The sequence below is a fragment of the Carcharhinus amblyrhynchos genome, chromosome 11 (assembly GCF_965287045.1).
Source record: "Carcharhinus amblyrhynchos chromosome 11, sCarAmb.v2.hapA, whole genome shotgun sequence".
Classification (NCBI taxonomy): Eukaryota; Metazoa; Chordata; class Chondrichthyes; order Carcharhiniformes; family Carcharhinidae; genus Carcharhinus; species Carcharhinus amblyrhynchos.
In genome coordinates this window covers 93766204-93784033 of record NC_137334.1, presented here as the reverse complement: position 1 = coordinate 93784033, position 17830 = coordinate 93766204, and the positions used below count along the sequence as shown (strand labels likewise).

The following is a 17830-nucleotide window of genomic DNA, read 5'->3' as shown; positions in this document are numbered from 1 at the left end:
TACATCTTTCCTTAAATAAGGAGACCAAAGCTGCAGATAGTATTTGAGATACGATCTCACCAATGCCCCGTATAACTGAAACATAAGACCCTTAACTTTATGTTTAATTCCTCTCCTAATAAATGGTAGTATTCCATTAGTCTTAATTACTTGCTGTCCCTGCTTATGAACATTTTGTGACTTACTAGTGGGAAAGGTGGGCAGTAAAACATGTTCCAGCAGTTGAGAGTAGCCCAAGGAGAGCACTATACATAGTTCTAGTGCTGCTCTGGAAAGGCATGGCTGAGCTATGGCATGTTGTCAGGGAGACATTGGCTTAGTGATAATGTCAGCACATTAGTAATCCAGAGACCCTGGGTATTGCTCTGGGATCCTGGTTTTGAATCCCACCAGGCAGATGGTGAAATTTGAATTCAGTACGAATCTTGAATTGTCAATTGTCTTAAAAACCCATCTGGTTTATTAATGTCCTTTTAGGGAAGAAAATTTGTCATCCTTATCTGGCCTGGCCTACACGTGACTCCATGTTGGCTTTTAAATGCCCTCCAAGGGCAATTGAGGATGGGCAATAAATGCCGGCCCAGGAATGAATAGAGAGAGAAAAAGATAGGAATCTGAATTCCACTAGTGAGAAGAAACGCCTGGAGGTTCTGGAGGATTACTGAGGCCTTTTCATTCAGCCTTGACTTCAACAAAGCTGACAAGGCAACAGTTCGTGTCTGGCTTAGTGAAATCTCTCAGGAAGACACCATTCAACTCAAATTGCCTGTACTAGCTCTTTGAAAGAATTATCCAGCTAGTTCAACTCCCCTAATATTTCCTGCAAACTCCTTCCCAATTTATTAAGTTTCCTTTTGAATCTGTTTGCGCTGCAGGCAGCACATTCCAGTTCACAATTTTGCTGTATTTAAAAATAATTCTCTTTTTGTCAGTTATCTTAAATCTGTCCCTCTGGCTACCAAACCCTCCCTGCCAGTTAAAATAGTTTCTCCTTATTTACTCTGATCAAAACCCTCTTGTCTTTATGGCACTAAGTCACGATGCTCATTTGGAGAGCCAGTGCAGACATAACGGGTCAAATAACGACCCTCTGTGCCGTAACAATTTTTTAAAAATTCATTTTATGTGATGTGGGCATCGCTGGCTAATCCAGCATTCGTTGCCATCCCTAGTTGTCCTTTAGAAGGTGGTGGTGAGTTGCCTTCTTGAATCGTTGCAGTCCATGTGGTATAGGTACACCCACAGTGCTGATAGAGAGGGAGTTCCAGGATTTTGAGCCAGTGACAATGGAGGAAAGGTGATTTATTTCCAGGTCAGGATGGTGAGTGGTTTGGAAGTGAACCTCTGGTGGTGGTGTTCCCTGGTATATGCTGCTCTTCTAGATGGTAGAGGTCATGGGTTTGGAAGTTGCTGTCTAAAGAACTTTGGTAAGTTCCAGGAGAACATCTTGTTGATCTTATGATTCTAATTCTTAACCACCTCAGTTTTAGGGGGAATTTCCCATCTTAGCTAGGGCTTCTAAGGGTTTCTCACATGAATACAGATCTCTTATTCTGGATGCCTTTCCATAAGCCATTTTGAAGTCCCCTAGAGTTCACATTGCAAACCCAGGGATCACCCAGTTCCTCCGCTAATATCTAGCCTGTTGCAGTGCTGTTTGAATAATTTCAGTTTGCTACTGTATGATCATTTGTACCTGCCTCACACCTATTATTCCACTTCAGGGATCAAGTCACATCAAGGATCCAGCAACTTTGGAGGAAAATTGGGAAACCGGATTATGCCCAGAGAATCTCACCGACAGCGGTCTAATATAGAGAACCAGGTGGGTTATCATGGGTTCAGTGTGCATTGACATGACATTCTTGTGTTATTCTAGTGTCTGCAGAATGGGTTCCTCCACCAGGGAGGTGCTTTGTTGAGATTCCATCCTCCACTTCTTCCAGAGATAATTTTAGAATCTGTCACTCTTCCCTCCGGAAAATACCTTTAACTGAGAATTTTGAAATTAAGACTTTGCAAAACCAGGAGCCACTGTAGCCAGGGAGCGCAAGGTGATGGGAATGGAACTTGAATTCAGTCAAGTGCAGCTGAATTTTAGATAATAAGTTTACAGGGACAGAATGAAAGTAGGTAATTCAGCCCTTCGAGCCTACTGTGCCATCCAATGAGATCTTGGCCGATCATCTTAAACACCCTTTCCTGCACTATCCCCATATCTTTTTGTGTTTTTTTAATGTGCAGAAATTTACCAGCCTCAGTCTTGATGTTTACTGATTGTTCCAAAATTTGCAAGCTCTCTCACTCTCCCCGTTGTGTTTACAATGTTAGCTTCTGACTGCTAAATGTTCTTTCTAGACACCGACCAGACGAGATGAGACTCCGAGCCGGAAAGCACTGAACAGCCCAGGCCGAGCCTCCCTGCAGCATGGAGTGAAAGCTCAACAAACGAGCGGTACTCCAGGCAACCGTATGGGGACAGCACTGACCCCTACCTTACACACTTTGCCCAGGTCAGTTCTGTCTGAGAACCAATAAGAGATTATTTATAGGGGCTATGTCTTTTGTCAGTTTTACTGTGCTCTTGAGACGTAACACAATCACAACATTGTTATGGCGTAGAGGAAGATCATTTAGCCTGTCATGTCTGCACAGCTCTCCAAATGGCCACTGACTTTCCCCTGCTTTTTCCCCACAACGCTGCACATTGTTTCTATTTAAATGTCCCCTTGAATGCTTCGATTGTGCCTGCCTCCTCCACATTTACAGACCCAAACCACATTCCAGACCCGAGTATTCTTTCACGTCAATTTGCCTCTTTTGCAAATCTTTTTAAATCTGTGCCCCCTCATTCTTGACCTTTTTACGAGCAGGAACAATTTTTTCCCCATTTAACGCATCTGTCCCCTTGTGATTTTGAAGATGCAAAAAACAATACCAGACCAAGCTAGAGTCCCAGGCCAGATACACAGTCTCCCGCCGACTATGGCAACGTCTGCATGATGCAACAGGCTACAAGATGAAGGCAGGTAAAATTGTCGGCGCCAACACACCCCTCTCTGATGAACTCAATGCATGGTTCGCCCGTTTTGAGCAAGAGGTCAGCAAGAGCACACCCTCCACCCCGAAAACCTCAGACGAACCACTATATGAGGTCAGTATTGCGGGTGTCAGAGCAGCCTTCTCAAAAGTCAACCTGTGGAAAGCGATTGCTCTGGATGGAGTACCGGATCCTGCGAGGATCAGCTGGCGACGGTATTTGCAGACGTGTTCAACCTGTCTTTACCCCAGTCCCAAAGAAAAGCCAGGCAGTGTGCCTTAATGGTTATTGTCCAGTAGTTCTGACATCCTCTATTATGAAGGGCTTCGAAAGGTTAGTCGTGGCTCGAATCAATTCCAGCCTTCCGGACTACCTGGATCCACTACAGTTTGTCTATTGACACAATAGGTCCACAGCAAACACGGTCTCCCTGGCCCTATAGTCAAACCTGGAACACCTAGATAAGAAGGACACCTATGTCAGACTCCTATTTATTGACTGTAGTTCAGCTGTCAACACTATTATTCCTACGAAACTCACCTCCGAATTCCGTGGCCTGGGCCTCGGCTCCTCCCTCTGCAACCGGAGCCTGAACTTCCTAACTCACAGATCACAATCAGTAAGGATAGGCAACAACACCTCCACATTCATCCTCAACACCAGTATTCCATGAGGCTGTGTCCTCAGCCCCTTACTATACTCCTTATACACCTATAACTGTGTGGCTAAATTCCCCTCCAACTCGATTTTCAGGTTTGCTGATGACACCACCATAGTGGGTCAGATCTCAGGCAATGACAAGACAGAGTACAGGAATGAAATAGAGAATCTGGTAATTGGTGTGACAATAATCTCCCTCAATGTCAACAAAATGAAGGAGGTTGTCATCGACTTCAAGAAAAGTAGTGGAGAACATGCCCCTGTCCCCAGGGACGGAGTAGAAATGGTCGCGTCAAGAACGTCAAGTTTCTAGATATCCAGATCACCAACAATCTGTCCTGATCCTCACCCGCCGTTGTCGTCGCCCCCCCATGCAGACACTATAGTTAAGAAAGCCCACCAACGTCTCTACTTTCACAGGAGGCTAAGGAAATTCAGCATATCTGCAATGACTGTCACCAACGTTTACAGATGCAACATAGAAAGTATCCCTTTCGGATGTATTACAGTTTGCTATGATTCCTGCTTTGTCCAAGACTGCAAGAAGCTACAAAGGGTCATGAACGAAGCCCAGTTCATTTCGCAAACCAACCTCCCATCCATTGACACGGACTACACTTATTGCTACGTCGAAAAAGTTGCCAGCATAATCAAAGACCCCACGCACCCTGGACATATTCCCTCCTACCTTCTTCCGTCAGGAAAAAGATACAAAAGTCTGAGGTCACGTACCAATCAACTCAAAAATAGCCTCTTCCCTGCTGCCATCAGACCTTTGAACGGGCTTACCTTGCATTAAGTTGATCTTTCTCTACATCCTAGCTATGATTGCAATACTACACTCTGTACTCTTTCCTTTTGTTATTTTTGTACAGTACGCTTTATGTAGCACGCAAGAAACAATACTTTTCACTGTAGACCAATACATGTGACACTAGATCAAGCACCTCTACCAAATCTCCTCTCAGCCTCCTTCTCTCCAGTATCCCACCTTCTCCAATCTATTCTCGTAAATGAAGTTTCTCATTCCTGGAATCATTCTTGTAAACATCTTCTGCACTCTCTCCAATGTTTTCAGATCTTTCTTGTTGTGTGGCACCCTATTCCAGCTGAGGTGCCTTGAATAAGTTCATCATTTTGTTTTTGTACTCTGCGCCGATTAATAAAGCTCAGAGTACTATATGTTTTATTGACCATAAAACATTGGAGTAGAGTTAGATCACTCAGCCCATCGAGTCTGCTCCGCCATTCAATCATATCAGATATTTTTCACATCCCCATTCTCCTGCTTTTTCCCCATAACCCTGATTCCCTGATTAATCAAGACCCTATCTGTCTCTGTCTTAAAGACACTCAACTGACTTGGCCTCCACAATCTTCTGTGGCAAAGAGTTCCACAGATTCGCCACTCTGCCTGAAGAAATTCTCCTCATTTCTGTTTTAAAGGATCGTCCCTTTAGCCTGAAGTTGTGCCCTCTGGTTCTAGTTTTTCCTCCTAGTGAAAAAATCCTCTACGCATTGACTCTATCTAGGCCTCGTTGTATCCTGTAAGTTTCAATAAGATCCCCCCCTCATCCTTCTAAACTCCCAATGAGTACAGACCCGGAGTCCTCAACAGTTCCTACACCACATGGACTGTGGTGGTTTAGACCAGCACCATCTCGACGGCAATTAAGAATGGTTAACAAATATTGGCCTTGACGGTAATGCTTATATTTCACGATGTAATCTTAAAATCAGAGTCAGGCTATTCAGAAGAAAAAAATGAGTTTGCCCTTCTTCACACAGGTTGAGAGAAGTGTGGAATGTTCTCCCCAAAAAAGCAGCAGACACCAGCCTGATTCTTCATGTTGTAATCTCAGCTTTAGAGTTTTGGTTGCCAAGCGAATTAAGCTATTTGTAGCCACAGGGGGTGGAGGGAGATCAGTCACAATCTCACTGATGATAGAAGCAGCTCAAGGACAGAATGGTCTCCTGCTGTATGTTTCTAATAGACTTTTCTGATTTCTAACTTCTCAAATATTTGTGGACAGCATCTTTAACATTTCTGTTGATTACTTTTCTGGTGAAGGAGTGAGAAGAGAAAGAGGATGTTGACTCCAGACTTGGAACTGACTGAAGATTATCCTAAAGAAAATGATTCCGCCGGGTGCGTATCTGCAGGAATGCCAGGGCCATTGAGTCAGAATCTTAACTGTTGTTTCAAAGGGAACTGGAAGGGTCCTGTGTCAATGGCAAATAATGAGAAGTGGGCCAGTTGGGGAGGAAAAGGGGAAGATGGTGTGTGCAGTAGCAAAGCAAACGCTGTTTTGGGAGAGGAAGTGGGACCAATGTGACTTGTGGGCTGGTAGGGTTCTATAGGAGACTGATTTGGTGGCACAGTGGTTAGCATCTCACAGCACCAGGCGTCTGGGTTTGCATGTTTCCCTGTGCCAGTGTGGATTTCCTCTGAGTGCTCTGGTTTCCTCCCACACTCCAAAGGAAATGTTTATTAGTGACGCAATTAGGTTAACACTGCAATGAAGTTACTGTGAAAATACCCTAGTTGCCACACTTCGATGCCTGTTTTGGTACACTGAGGGAAAATTTATCATTGCCGATGCACCTAATCGGCAAGCCTTTCGGACTGTGGGAGGAAACCGGAGCACCTGGAGAAAACCCACGCAGACATGGGGAGAAAGTGCAGGCTCTGCACAGACAGCGACCCAAGCCAGGAATTGAACCTGGGTCCCTGGTGCCATGAGACAGCAGTGCTAACCACTGGTCCACCGTGATGTGGTTAGGTGGACTGGCCATGCTAAATTGACCATCAGTATCAGGGGATTATGAGGGCAAATGTGATTGGTGTTGGTGCAGACTCGATGGGCTGAATGGCCTCCTTCTGCACTGTAGGGATTCTATGATTGAATGGTTAGATGTCAACCTATCTTTTCAGCAATAACAAGGCGACTGGCGATCCTTCTCGCAAGTTCCTGACCAGCTACCGAGAGAAGCAACTCAACCTGAAGCAGGCAGAGGAGAGCCGGAGTTCTGGTAAGTGTCTAAAATTTTGAAAGAAATCTTAGAATCACAGAATTCCTTTTGTTCACTTTACAGTTGAGGGACTTACCAAGAAGTATTTCTCACTGACCAGTGGTTTGGAAGTTTCATTATATCTGCACTGATTGTTCGAGAGTTGTGTTCAGGGACGTCGCTGCTTCCTGGGGCAGAGAAGGTTGAGCGCTCAAACCCTGCTCCACCTTGCAGAAGGGAGTGCTGTACCGTTAGTGCTGGTTTTTGAGAAAGACATTAAAACAGGTCCTCATCTGTTCTCTGGGTGGATGTAAAAGAACCCACAGCCCCTGTTTGAAGAAGGATGCATTTCACCCCTGGTGTCTGTGTCAACACTTTCTCCCAATGTCTTGGTTAATATTTATCCTTCAGCCAATATTTATAGCTGATTATACCGACATTTATTTTGTTCTAGTTACCGTGCTTTGTGCAGACCATCTTCTACATTTCCCTAAGACCACGCAAAGTAATTAATTGGCTGCCAAGTACGATGGTGCATTTGGGGATGTGGAAGGTGCTACATAAATGTCTTGCACTACAAGGGAAGTTCATTTGACTTATGGTTTTTCTTCCTGTCACTAATGCACAAGATTTTCAGACAAGATACTTTTGTATCTTGGGGCAGCGCAGAGGTTAGCACTGCTGCCTCACAGCACCAGAGACCGGGTTCGATTCCCGGCTTGGGTCATTGTGTGGAGTTTGCACATTCTCCCATATCTGCGTGGGTTTCCTCCAGGTGCTCCAGTTTCCTCCCACAATTTGAAAGATGTGCTGGGTAGGAGCACTGACCCATACAGGTGCCAGAGTGTGGCGGCTAGGGAATTTCACAGTGACTTCATTGCAATGTTACTGTAAGCCATACTTGTGACTAGTGAATAACTTTAATAAACTTTGTTAGCATACTACTTTTGCTCATGGTGAGCTCTGTCTGGATCTGTTTGGGCCAACATAGGGGGAGTAGTACTCTAGCTGAATGTACCTGCCCGAGGAGTGTTTGATACCGTCTCTGGCCTGTATGATAATATTCTTTGCCTTATAATTAATACAGTATTGTTTTATTTTTACTCCTATTCCATTTCCAAGTCCCGAATGCAGGATCTGCCAAAATGGATGGCCGATCCACAAAGCTGTGGTTAAAACTCGTTGTTAAATACCATCTGTTTGTTTCCCTGTGGTTGTGAGATAGCTTCTCATCGTGAGCCGGTGGTATGGGGGGTAGTGGACAGCGTGTTTGGGGGTATATCCAGCTCGGATATATTAGGGTGTTGGACCTCGCTCTGATGCTTCAATGCCTGTCCAACTCTTTGCAGGTCCGATGCCGCTGCAATGCTTCTATGGAAGCAGAGCCTCCTCTAAGGATTACTCTGCTGGAAATTCGTTCCTGGACAGGTAAGTGTGGATTGTGTGTGTATGTTTTGCTTACTTAACCCCACCTTAGTAGCAAGGGTGTCCTCTAGTGTTATCACTGAGTATTCTAAAGGAGATGAAAACAAGAGGGTGGCACATCGGTTTGCACTGCTGCCTCACAATGCCAGGGACCTGGGTTCAATTCCAGCCTTGGGTCACTGTCTGTGGAGTTCGCATGTTCTCCCCCGTGTCTGCGTGAGTTTCCTCCAGATACTCTGGTTTCCTTCCACAGTGCAGAGATGTGCAGGTTAGGTGCACTGGCCATGCTAAATTGCCTCTTGGTGTCAGGGAGATTAGCAGGGAATACAGGGGTTTTTGGGGATGGGGCTTGGGTGGATTCTTGTCAGTTCAGGTTTCATAGGCCTAATGGCCTCCTGCACTGCAGGAATTCTACGGGGAGATTTGTCAAGAAACATTTTCTCATGTCACCATTGCTGCTTTTGCCTATTATGTAGACCTTTAATAGATCCACCAAATGAAATTGCAAAGCTTAGGGTCAAGACTTCTAAGGGTATGATCAACAATGGTGGAGCAGTTAAAACTGGGGAGAAGTAAGAGGCCAGAATTGCAGGAGCATAGCAATCTCAGATGGCTGTGAGGCTGGGGGAGGTTAGAGAAGGGGTAGGTTGTAGAGGAATTTGGAAATTGAATAAATAGTTGAGGCAGAAGGTCTTTGGCTGTTTTACTAAGGTGAAGGTGTGGTATAATTGCAAATTGTTTGTATATTGATGGGTTAAAATGAAGAAAATTAATTAGGTAAAGGTTTGGAGATTGAATACCGGCACAGACCTGTTGGACTAAATGGCTTGCATTTTCTGTAAGTTCAATGTGTTTAATTATTTCCCCCTTGCTTTTAACAGATCCAGTCTTGCAGGCCAAACTCCCTCAGCTAAAAGGAATTTGGGATTTTTACCTCAGCCCATTCCCCAGTCAGTGAAGAAACTGCGCACAAATCAGGATTATACTGGATGGAATAGACCTCCCAGACATACCACCCAGCTTCCACAGCAGCTGCAGGGGTAAGAAACCAACCAGCCTCTTCACCGGGTAAACATGACACTCAGGTGCCCCTCTCTGAGCCACCAGAAACAAGTGCTGACCAATGGTTACAGCGTCCCAAGGCCATTTGGCCCCTCGTCTGTACTGGCTCTCTGAAGGAGCAATTCACCTCATGTCACTCTCCTCCCCGTAGCCATGTATGTTTCTCCTTTTGTGATAATCCAATTTCTTTTTGAAATCATGATTGGATGTGTCTTCACCACTGTCGATTAAAATATGCCAGATCCTTGCCACTTACTTTGTCAAGAAACATTTTCTCATGTCACCATTGCTGCTTTTGCCTATTTTCTAAATCTTTAATAGATCCAGTTAGGATAGATCCAGATAGGAGCAGTTTCTCCCTATCTACTCTGTCCAAATCCCTCATGATTTTGGATACCTTCCTCAAATTTCTCAATCTTTCAAGGAAAACAGTCCCAGCTTCTCCAATCTATCTACGTAACTGCAGTTCCTTTTTCCTGGAACCATTCTTGTCCCAATTCCTTCATATCCTTCTGGACATGTTACTGCAGCTGGAGTAGCCTGTGATATATTTATCAGACCCTTGCCACTGAATTGGCAGCTCAAGTTAAGCATTGCAAAATCCCTGGGGTTTTTTAATTTCACCTCTTGAGCCCTCTTCTTTTTTTGTTTGTTCTCTCACTCAGTTGGAGTTGAGTCACTCACCATTGGAGTATCATTTTTCTCTTCTCTTCCCTGCCCCCTCCCCATCCATTCTATCCTGATATTGTTCAGCAAATCCCGTTGGCCTATCTAATGGGATGTGTTTTCTCCGAACAACAGGTTCTCCAACCTTGGCAATACCTGTTATATGAATGCCATTCTGCAGTCTCTGTTTTCACTTCAATCTTTGGCGATTGATCTGCTGAAACAGGGCATCCCGTGGAAGAAAATCCCAGCAAACGCTCTGCTCAAGTGAGTACTTCAGATTTGTGACACGAAATTCCAACTGAGTCTGCACTGATAAACTTGTTTTGGCAATATGTTAGTAATGTCAGTTCTAACCCTCTTGTGTTGACCCCGGCAGACGATTTGCCCACCTTCTGGCCAAGAAAGATAACTGCAGCCCAGAGGTGAAGAAAGAGCTGCTGAAGAGAGTGAAGAATGCCATCTCGACCACTGCCGAGAGGTTCTCTGGATACGTGCAGAATGTAAGGGCTGTCTGGGCAAGTGGGCTGGTGGTAACCAAAACCTGCGGCTGTACTTTTTGCCAGTGGTAAACCTTGTCAAGGGCGGGAAACCCCTGCCCATGGGATACGGAGGTTAAGCTTTGGGAACAGAGATCGAGCAAAGGTGGCAGTGATTTTGGATTGTAAGGAAAGGGAGTGAGGAATTCTGAGGAAAGAATAATTTAGTGGCTGGATGAGAGGCTGGAACAACATTTTGAGATTGCAGTGTGATGACAGACAAATGTGAGGTGTACAGTGCACGTCGGAGAGACGGGTAAATTTGCACCCAGTTCCCAAAAGTTCTCCACTGGGGATTTTCACAGTCTCATCAGAGTTTGTGTAGACTTATTGATAAAAGATTGATCACTGAGATTAGTAACACACTATTATAAGAGAGAACAACTCTGCATTTATAAAGCACCTTTCACAATGTTAGCATATCCAAAGTATTTTACAATTGAGTAATTGTAGTCGCTGTTCTAATACAGGAAACTCAGTAGCCCATTTGTTCTCAGCAAGCTCCTGCAAAAAGAATAATGACTGGATAATCTTTGTGATGATGCTAATTGAGGGAGAGGTATTGATCAAGACGCCAGGGTAAAAGATGGGATGGGGGCTTTTACATCCACCTGTAGGGGAAGACAGGACCTCAGCCTAACATCTGAGGGTACGTTTGAGTGGCAGCCTAGAATTTGAAGGTGAGCGAGGTGGATCTTGGTCCTTCCTCTGATTCTCGTGTACCTAAGGCAAAGGAGAAGGAAATGGAGTGTAAGCTGAGGAGCTGGAAGAGTGGAGGCAGGAAGCTGGAGAGGGAAATGTAACACCCACAGATCAGAGGTTCCTCAACCATGTTCACTAATAACTCCCAGTGTCTCCTCATCCTTAGAACATAAGAAATAGGAGCAGGAGTAGGCCATCTAGCCCTTCGAGCCTGCCCCGCCATTCAATAAGATCATGGCTGATCTGAAGTGGATCAGTTCCACTTTCCGGCTTTCTCCCCATAACCCTTAATTCCCTTGTCTATCAGAAACCTATCTACCCGTGACTTAAATATATTCAGCGAGGTAGCCTCCACCACTTCAACGGGCAGAGAATTCCAGAGACTCACCACCCTTTGAGTGAAGAAGTTCCTCCTCAACTCTGATCTAAACTGAGCCCCCACCCCTCCTTATTTTGAGGCTGTGCCCTCTAGTTTTGCTATCCTTTCTAAGTGGGAAGAATCTCTCTGCCTCTACCCTATCTATCCCCTTCGTTATCTTATATGTCTCTATAAGATCCCTCCTCGGCCTTCTAAACTCCAACGAGCTTAAGGTATTCTTAAGGTTTGAACAAAGGCAAGTTTGTCTTTGAATTCGGTGACACAGTGGTTAGCACTGCTGCCTCACAGTGCCAGGGTCCCGTGTTCGATTCCTGACTTTGGTGACTGGGGAGTTTCTCACCATGTCTGCATGGGTTTCCTCCCACAGTGCAAAGATGTGCAGGTTAAGTGGATTGGCCACGCTAAATTGCCCCGTGTCAAAAGATGTGTGGATTAGGAGGATTAGAGGGGGAAATATCTGGCGTTACAACATAGGGCCTGGGTGGAATATTCTATCAGAAGCTGGTGCAGACTCGTTGGGTCAAATGGCAGCCTCCTGCATTGTAGGGAGTCTATGATTCTAATATATTGGAGCACCGAGTGCTGCAATAGTGCTTCTCTGCCATAAGAGGGTGCTGTGTTCTGTACTTACCCACCGTTGTGTTAATTTAGCATCACAAATTGGAAGCAATAGCAAATAACAGAATTAAAACTTAACCACAGTCCTTGCAGTCATCGGGTGTAAATTGCTGACACAACATCATGACCTCGAATGATTTTTATGAATGAAGTCATGGGAGTTTAAAAGTGAGGAGATTATGGGAATTCTTTTGTCGGTCATTGGTTAGGCATATTGTGTCACATTTTGGGCACCGCACTTGAGGAAGGATGTTGAGGCCTCGGAGAGGATGCAGAGGGAGTTTTACTAGAATGGGACCTGGTATAACAGATTTATGTTCTGTGGAGAAGCTGGAGTTTGTTCTCAAAGCAGTGAAGGTTAAGAGGAGAGTAGCTGAGAATGAGGAGAGTAGCTGAGAATGAGGAGAGTAGCTGAGAATGTGTCCAAAATCATGAAGGTTTTTGCCAGAGTTAATAGAGAAACTGCTGTCAGTTGCAGAAGAGCTGGTGACCAGAAAGGGCACAGATTTAAAGTGATTGGCGGGGGGGCGGGACATGTTTTTAGCGATCTGTTGTGATCTGGAGTCCAGTTCCTGAAAAGAGAGCACATTCAATAATAACTTTCAAAAATAAATTCGATCGATACTTAAAGGAGAAAAAAACTGCAGGGCCATCAGGGATTGGGTGGAGAGACTAGAGAAACTCTTACAAAACAGAAAATCTCTGTATCTGTGGCAAGAGCATAGAGCCAGCATTTCATAAGAACATAAGAACATAAGAAATAGGAGCAGGAGTAGGCCATCTAGCCCTTCGAGCCTGCCCCGCCATTCAATAAGATCATGGCTGATCTGTCGTGGCTCAGTTCCACTTTCCCGCCCTCTCCCCATAACCCTTAATCCCTTCTCTTATCAAAAACCCATCAACCCGCTTCTTAAAAATATTTAGCGAGGCAGCCTCCACCACTTCAACGGGCAGAGAATTCCAGAGATTCACCACCCTTTGAGTGAAGAAGTTCCTCCTCAACTCCGTTCTAAACCGCCTCCCCTTTATCTTGAGGCTGTGCCCCCTAGTCCTACTGTCTTTTTTGAGCGGGAAGAGTCTCTCCACCTCTATCCTATCCATCCCATTCATCATCTTATACGTCTCAATGAGATCTCCCCTCATTCTTCTAAACTCTAACGAGTACAAGCCTAGTTTATTCAGCCTCTCCTCATAGCTCAATCCCCTCAACTCCGGTATCAGCCTAGTAAGCCTCCTCTGCACTCCCTCCAGGGCCAAAATATCCTTGCGCAGGTGCGGCGCCCAAAACTGCACACAGTACTCCAGCTGCGGCCTCACCAATGCCCTATACAGCTGCAGCAAGACCTCCCTACTTTTATATTCAATCCCCCTCGCTATGAAGGCCAGCATCCCATTCGCCTTCCTGACCACCTGCTGCACCTGCAAGCTGGGTTTTTGCGATTCATGCACAAGGACCCCGAGGTCCCTCTGCACCGTCGCCTGCTGCAGTTTTTCGCCACGTAAGTAATAGTCCTTCCTACCATTCTTCCTACCAAAGTGGACCACCTCACACTTGCCAACATTAAATTCCATTTGCCATTTCCTGGCCCATTCGCCCAGCCTATCTAGATCCTTCTGCAGACTCTCCACACCCTCCGCACAATTTGCCGTTCCCCCAATCTTGGTGTCATCAGCAAATTTCGACACCCTGCACTCGGTTCCCTCCTCCAGATCATCTATATAAATGGTAAATAGCTGAGGCCCCAGCACCGACCCCTGGGGCACCCCACTCGAGTCTGGATGATCCTTTGTCAGAGCTGTTAAAGCTCAGTTAAAGGGGGTAACTGAGAAACCATCTTGAAAGCGGAGATGGTTAACTAGAACCAAGAGGGCACAACCTCTGATTTAAAGGGATGATCCTTTAAAACTGAAGTGAGGAGGAATTTCTTCAGCCGGAGAGTGGTGAATCTGTGGAACTCTTTGCCACAGAAGGCTGTGGAGGCCAGATCATTGAGTGTCTTTAAGACAGAGATAGATAAGTTCATGATTAATAAGGGGATAAAGAGTTATGGGGAAAAGGCAGGAGAATGGGGATGAGAAAAACATCAGTCATGATTGAATGGCAGAGCAGACTCGATGGGTCAAGTGCCTAATTCTGTTCCTATGTCTTGTGGTCTATGGGGACATTTAATAGAGATGTTGAAAATCATGAGGGGTTTTGAGAGTAAGTAAGGAGAGAGTGTTTCCAGTGGTAGGAAGGTGAGTGAGCAGAGGGACACAGATTAAGGGTGATCGGTAACAGGACCTGGTGGGGATGGATGAGATTTTTTTTTCACCCAGGGAAATGGAGTCAAGTGAATTGGGTAAAGTTTGAAGATCATAGTGGAAAATGTGAAAGAGTGAGGCTAATTGGATAGTTCTCTTTTCCTTCACCCCTCCACCTTAGGATGCCCATGAGTTCCTGAGTCAGTGCCTGGATCAGCTAAAGGAAGACATGGAAAAGCTGAACAAGACCTGGAAGAATGAGCCGGTGGCAGGCGAGGACACTCCAGCTGCTCGGGCATGTCACGAGGCTGGTGCTGCGAGGGTCTACACCTGCCCCATCGTCTCCAACGTGGAGTTTGAGGTTCTGCACACCATCGGTTGTAAAATGTACGTTGGCGGTGAGGCACATTTTATGTGGTATTTGCCCATTCACGCACAGAATGATTCCTTTAACCCAGTGTGGTGAAGACCAGTCCATACAGGGGTTGGCTGGTCATTGCTGTTGGTGAACCAGCTGATGTCAGAATCCCAGGACCATGGTGGGGAAACATCTGATGTGGAGATGCAGGCATTGGACTGGGGTAAACACAGTAAGAAGTCTTACGACACCAGGTTAAAGTCCAACAGTTTATTTGGTAGCAAAGTAGTCGAGCTTTAATAGGAAAGCTGGTGGAGTTTGCTATCAAATAAACCTTGTTGGATTTTAACCTGGTGTTGGGAAACATCTACCAGGGCAGCCTCCTGCTTTGCTGTGCCAGGCTATGACTCTCCGTAGCACACTCCTGTACCCTACCCCTGCTTGTTCGTGCCACTGATCTGTACAGAAGTGGAGGGAAGAAAAGATGCCCACATTTCAGTTGTGCTGTGTTACCCTCACCTTCCAGAGGTTCCAAGCACTATCGAGTGTAACACCTGGCAAGATCCCTTGCTCTCCCTGCTGCAGCCCAAATTGTGTGATATGGAAGGACCCAGGCAATGAGACCTAATCCTGTCCGTTACCTGGGAAGGTGGCAGGATCTGAGGAAGGGTATGCATCTCTCCCCCCACCTCTTGGGTGTTTTCATCTGGAGCGCTGTGTGAATATCTTTCTGCTGCTGGGGATTCAAGTTTGAAAGCACAATGTAATCTGTTCTGTATTTGACTAGTGTGTTTGCATAGCAGTCTGCAAAGGGACGTGCAGAGCACAGTGTTGTTTCATATGGTAACTTGAGATCTATTCATCTTGCAGCTGTTGTGAAAGTGTTACAAAACGAGAACAATTCAACGACCTTTCTATCGATCTCCCCCGACGGAAGAAGCTTCTGCCCCCAAGGTCTATCCAGGACTCACTTGATCTCTTCTTCAGGGTGTGTAACTCTGCTTTTCTCTCTACGTGTGTGGGAGTGATAGCACTTGTTGCTCTAATTGTATTTTCACAGGATGTGGGCTTTGCTGGCAAGGCCAGCATTTGTTGCTGATTCCAAATTTTTGAGTCTCTTGGCCATTTCAGAGGGCAGTTTAGAGTCAACCACGTTTCTGTGGGTCTGGAGTCATATAGGCCAGACCGGATAAGGACGGCCTAAAGGATAAAGGTGGTGTTTTGTGACAATGGATGATAGTTTCATCTCCTGCATTACTGAGACTAGCTTTATATTTCGGATTTATTCGTTTAAATTCCATCTAATGCTATGGTGGGATTTGAACCCTTCTCCCCAGAGCATTAGCCTAGTGCAGTGACGTTGCCACTATATCATCATCTTGCCTTCCTTTTGCTGTGAAAGCGATGAATGAAAGACCTGGGGAGGGTCACGGAGTCATGGGTTTATGCCCTATTATATATGGCTAACACGAGGGGACATAGCTTTAAATTAAGGGGTGGTAGTTATAGGACGGATGTCAGAGGTAGGCTCTTTACTCAGAGAGTAGTAAGAGTGTGGAATGCCCTGCCTGCAGCAGTTGTGGACTCGCCAACTTTAAGGGCGTTCAGATAGTCAGTGGATAGGCATATGGATAACATTGGAATAGTTTAGATTAGAGGGTCATTAGATTGGTTCCACTGGTCGGCGCAACATCGAGGGCCGAAGGGCCTGTACTGCGCTGTTATGTTCTATACTCTTGAATGCATATCTTGGCTGACCCTCTTAGTTTAGTATTGACAAGAGTGCTGCATTCTTAGAGGCACCATCGTTTGGATGAGACATTGAGTGGAGGCCCTGACTGATCTGTATAACGCCCCCTCCTGTGTGGGTGATGGACTATCCATTTATGCCTCGATGTTCAGAAGGTGTGCAATTGGGTTTTACTGATCGCTTTATCTCCTCTGCTTCAGGCTGAAGAAATTGAATACTCCTGTGAGAAATGCAATGGCAAAACTGCAGTTGTGACTCACAAGTTCAGCAGGCTGCCCAGGTCAGTACCTGTGGGGATGGGATGGACAATGGTCAGCACCTGTGGGGATGGGCCCTCTTTGCATCTTCTGAACCAGGGTGAAGTGCAGAAATGAAAGATGAATGTTTCAATCTCTGCACGTCAAATAAATTTGGGGCCAGTCTCAACTGGCTCTGGGGGGGATTGATCCACAAGGCAAAGACTTGAGGCACACCAGAAAGTGTGCAATTGGTTGCTCTCCAAATGTTAGGTCTTAGTTCTGCATTTGTCCTGTACCTGTCCTGGGAGTGTTTGATGGGGACAGTGTAGAGGGAGCTTTACTCTGTATCTAACGCCGTGCTGTACCTGTCCTGAGTGTGTTTAATGGGGACGGTGAGAAGGGGGCTTTGCTCTGTATCTAACCCCGTGCTGTACCTGCTCAGGTTGTTAAATCTGTGCCTGACCCTGATTCCTGCTCACATATATTGAAACTGCTTTGTGTGTAATCGCTGACTGACTTCTTCTTCCAGGGTCCTGATACTCCATTTGAAACGGTACAGTTTTAATGTGCAGCTCTCTCTGAATAACAAGCTTGGTCAGCAGGTGATCATCCCAAAGTACCTGACCCTGGCAGCTCACTGCACAGAGAGCACACGGCAGCCCTTTTCACTGGGCTGGAACACACAAGCTGCAATGTAAGTGAAATGACGGCAATGAGGGGGGACTGTTAGGATGGAGAGAGGGGAGTTTCATACTAGCTTCATTGCAGTATTAATGTAAAGTACTTGGGGTATTCTGAGGGAGTGAACGACGCGGTGGAAATACAAGTTTTTCCTTTCTTAAAAGCAGCCCTGAATGACCTCCCATGCTGCAGTGTAGTTTGAGGTGATAGACAGTTGAACTCAGCTCAAAGCGACCTGTTCTTCCAGCTCACTCTTTATTCAGCTTCTGTTCCAGTAGTCTCCGCACAGCTGCTATAGGTTAGAACATAGAACATTACAGCGCAGAACAGGCCCTTCGGCCCACGATGTTGCGCCGACCAGTTTCTTTAAAAAAAAACACTGACCCATAAATCTAAACCAATCCCTTTTCGTCCATAAACCTATCCATAGATCTCTTAAACGCCCCCAAACTAGG

The 17830-nt window shown here is 45.7% G+C and overlaps 1 protein-coding gene across 1 annotated transcript in view; it reads left to right on the top strand.

Moving 5' to 3' along the window:
- The window catches only part of usp37 (ubiquitin specific peptidase 37), a 47260-nt gene that overhangs the window by 10925 nt on the left and 18505 nt on the right, over positions 1-17830 (top strand). Inside the window, exons 4-15 of the mRNA XM_080199594.1 lie at positions 1725-1825; positions 2359-2513; positions 5772-5849; positions 6636-6733; positions 8062-8140; positions 9019-9177; positions 10001-10132; positions 10245-10368; positions 14529-14734; positions 15576-15693; positions 16656-16735; positions 17224-17388. Coding sequence (XP_080055720.1) covers positions 1725-1825; positions 2359-2513; positions 5772-5849; positions 6636-6733; positions 8062-8140; positions 9019-9177; positions 10001-10132; positions 10245-10368; positions 14529-14734; positions 15576-15693; positions 16656-16735; positions 17224-17388 — 1495 coding nt within the window. The remainder of the gene's footprint in view (positions 1-1724; positions 1826-2358; positions 2514-5771; positions 5850-6635; positions 6734-8061; positions 8141-9018; positions 9178-10000; positions 10133-10244; positions 10369-14528; positions 14735-15575; positions 15694-16655; positions 16736-17223; positions 17389-17830) is intronic.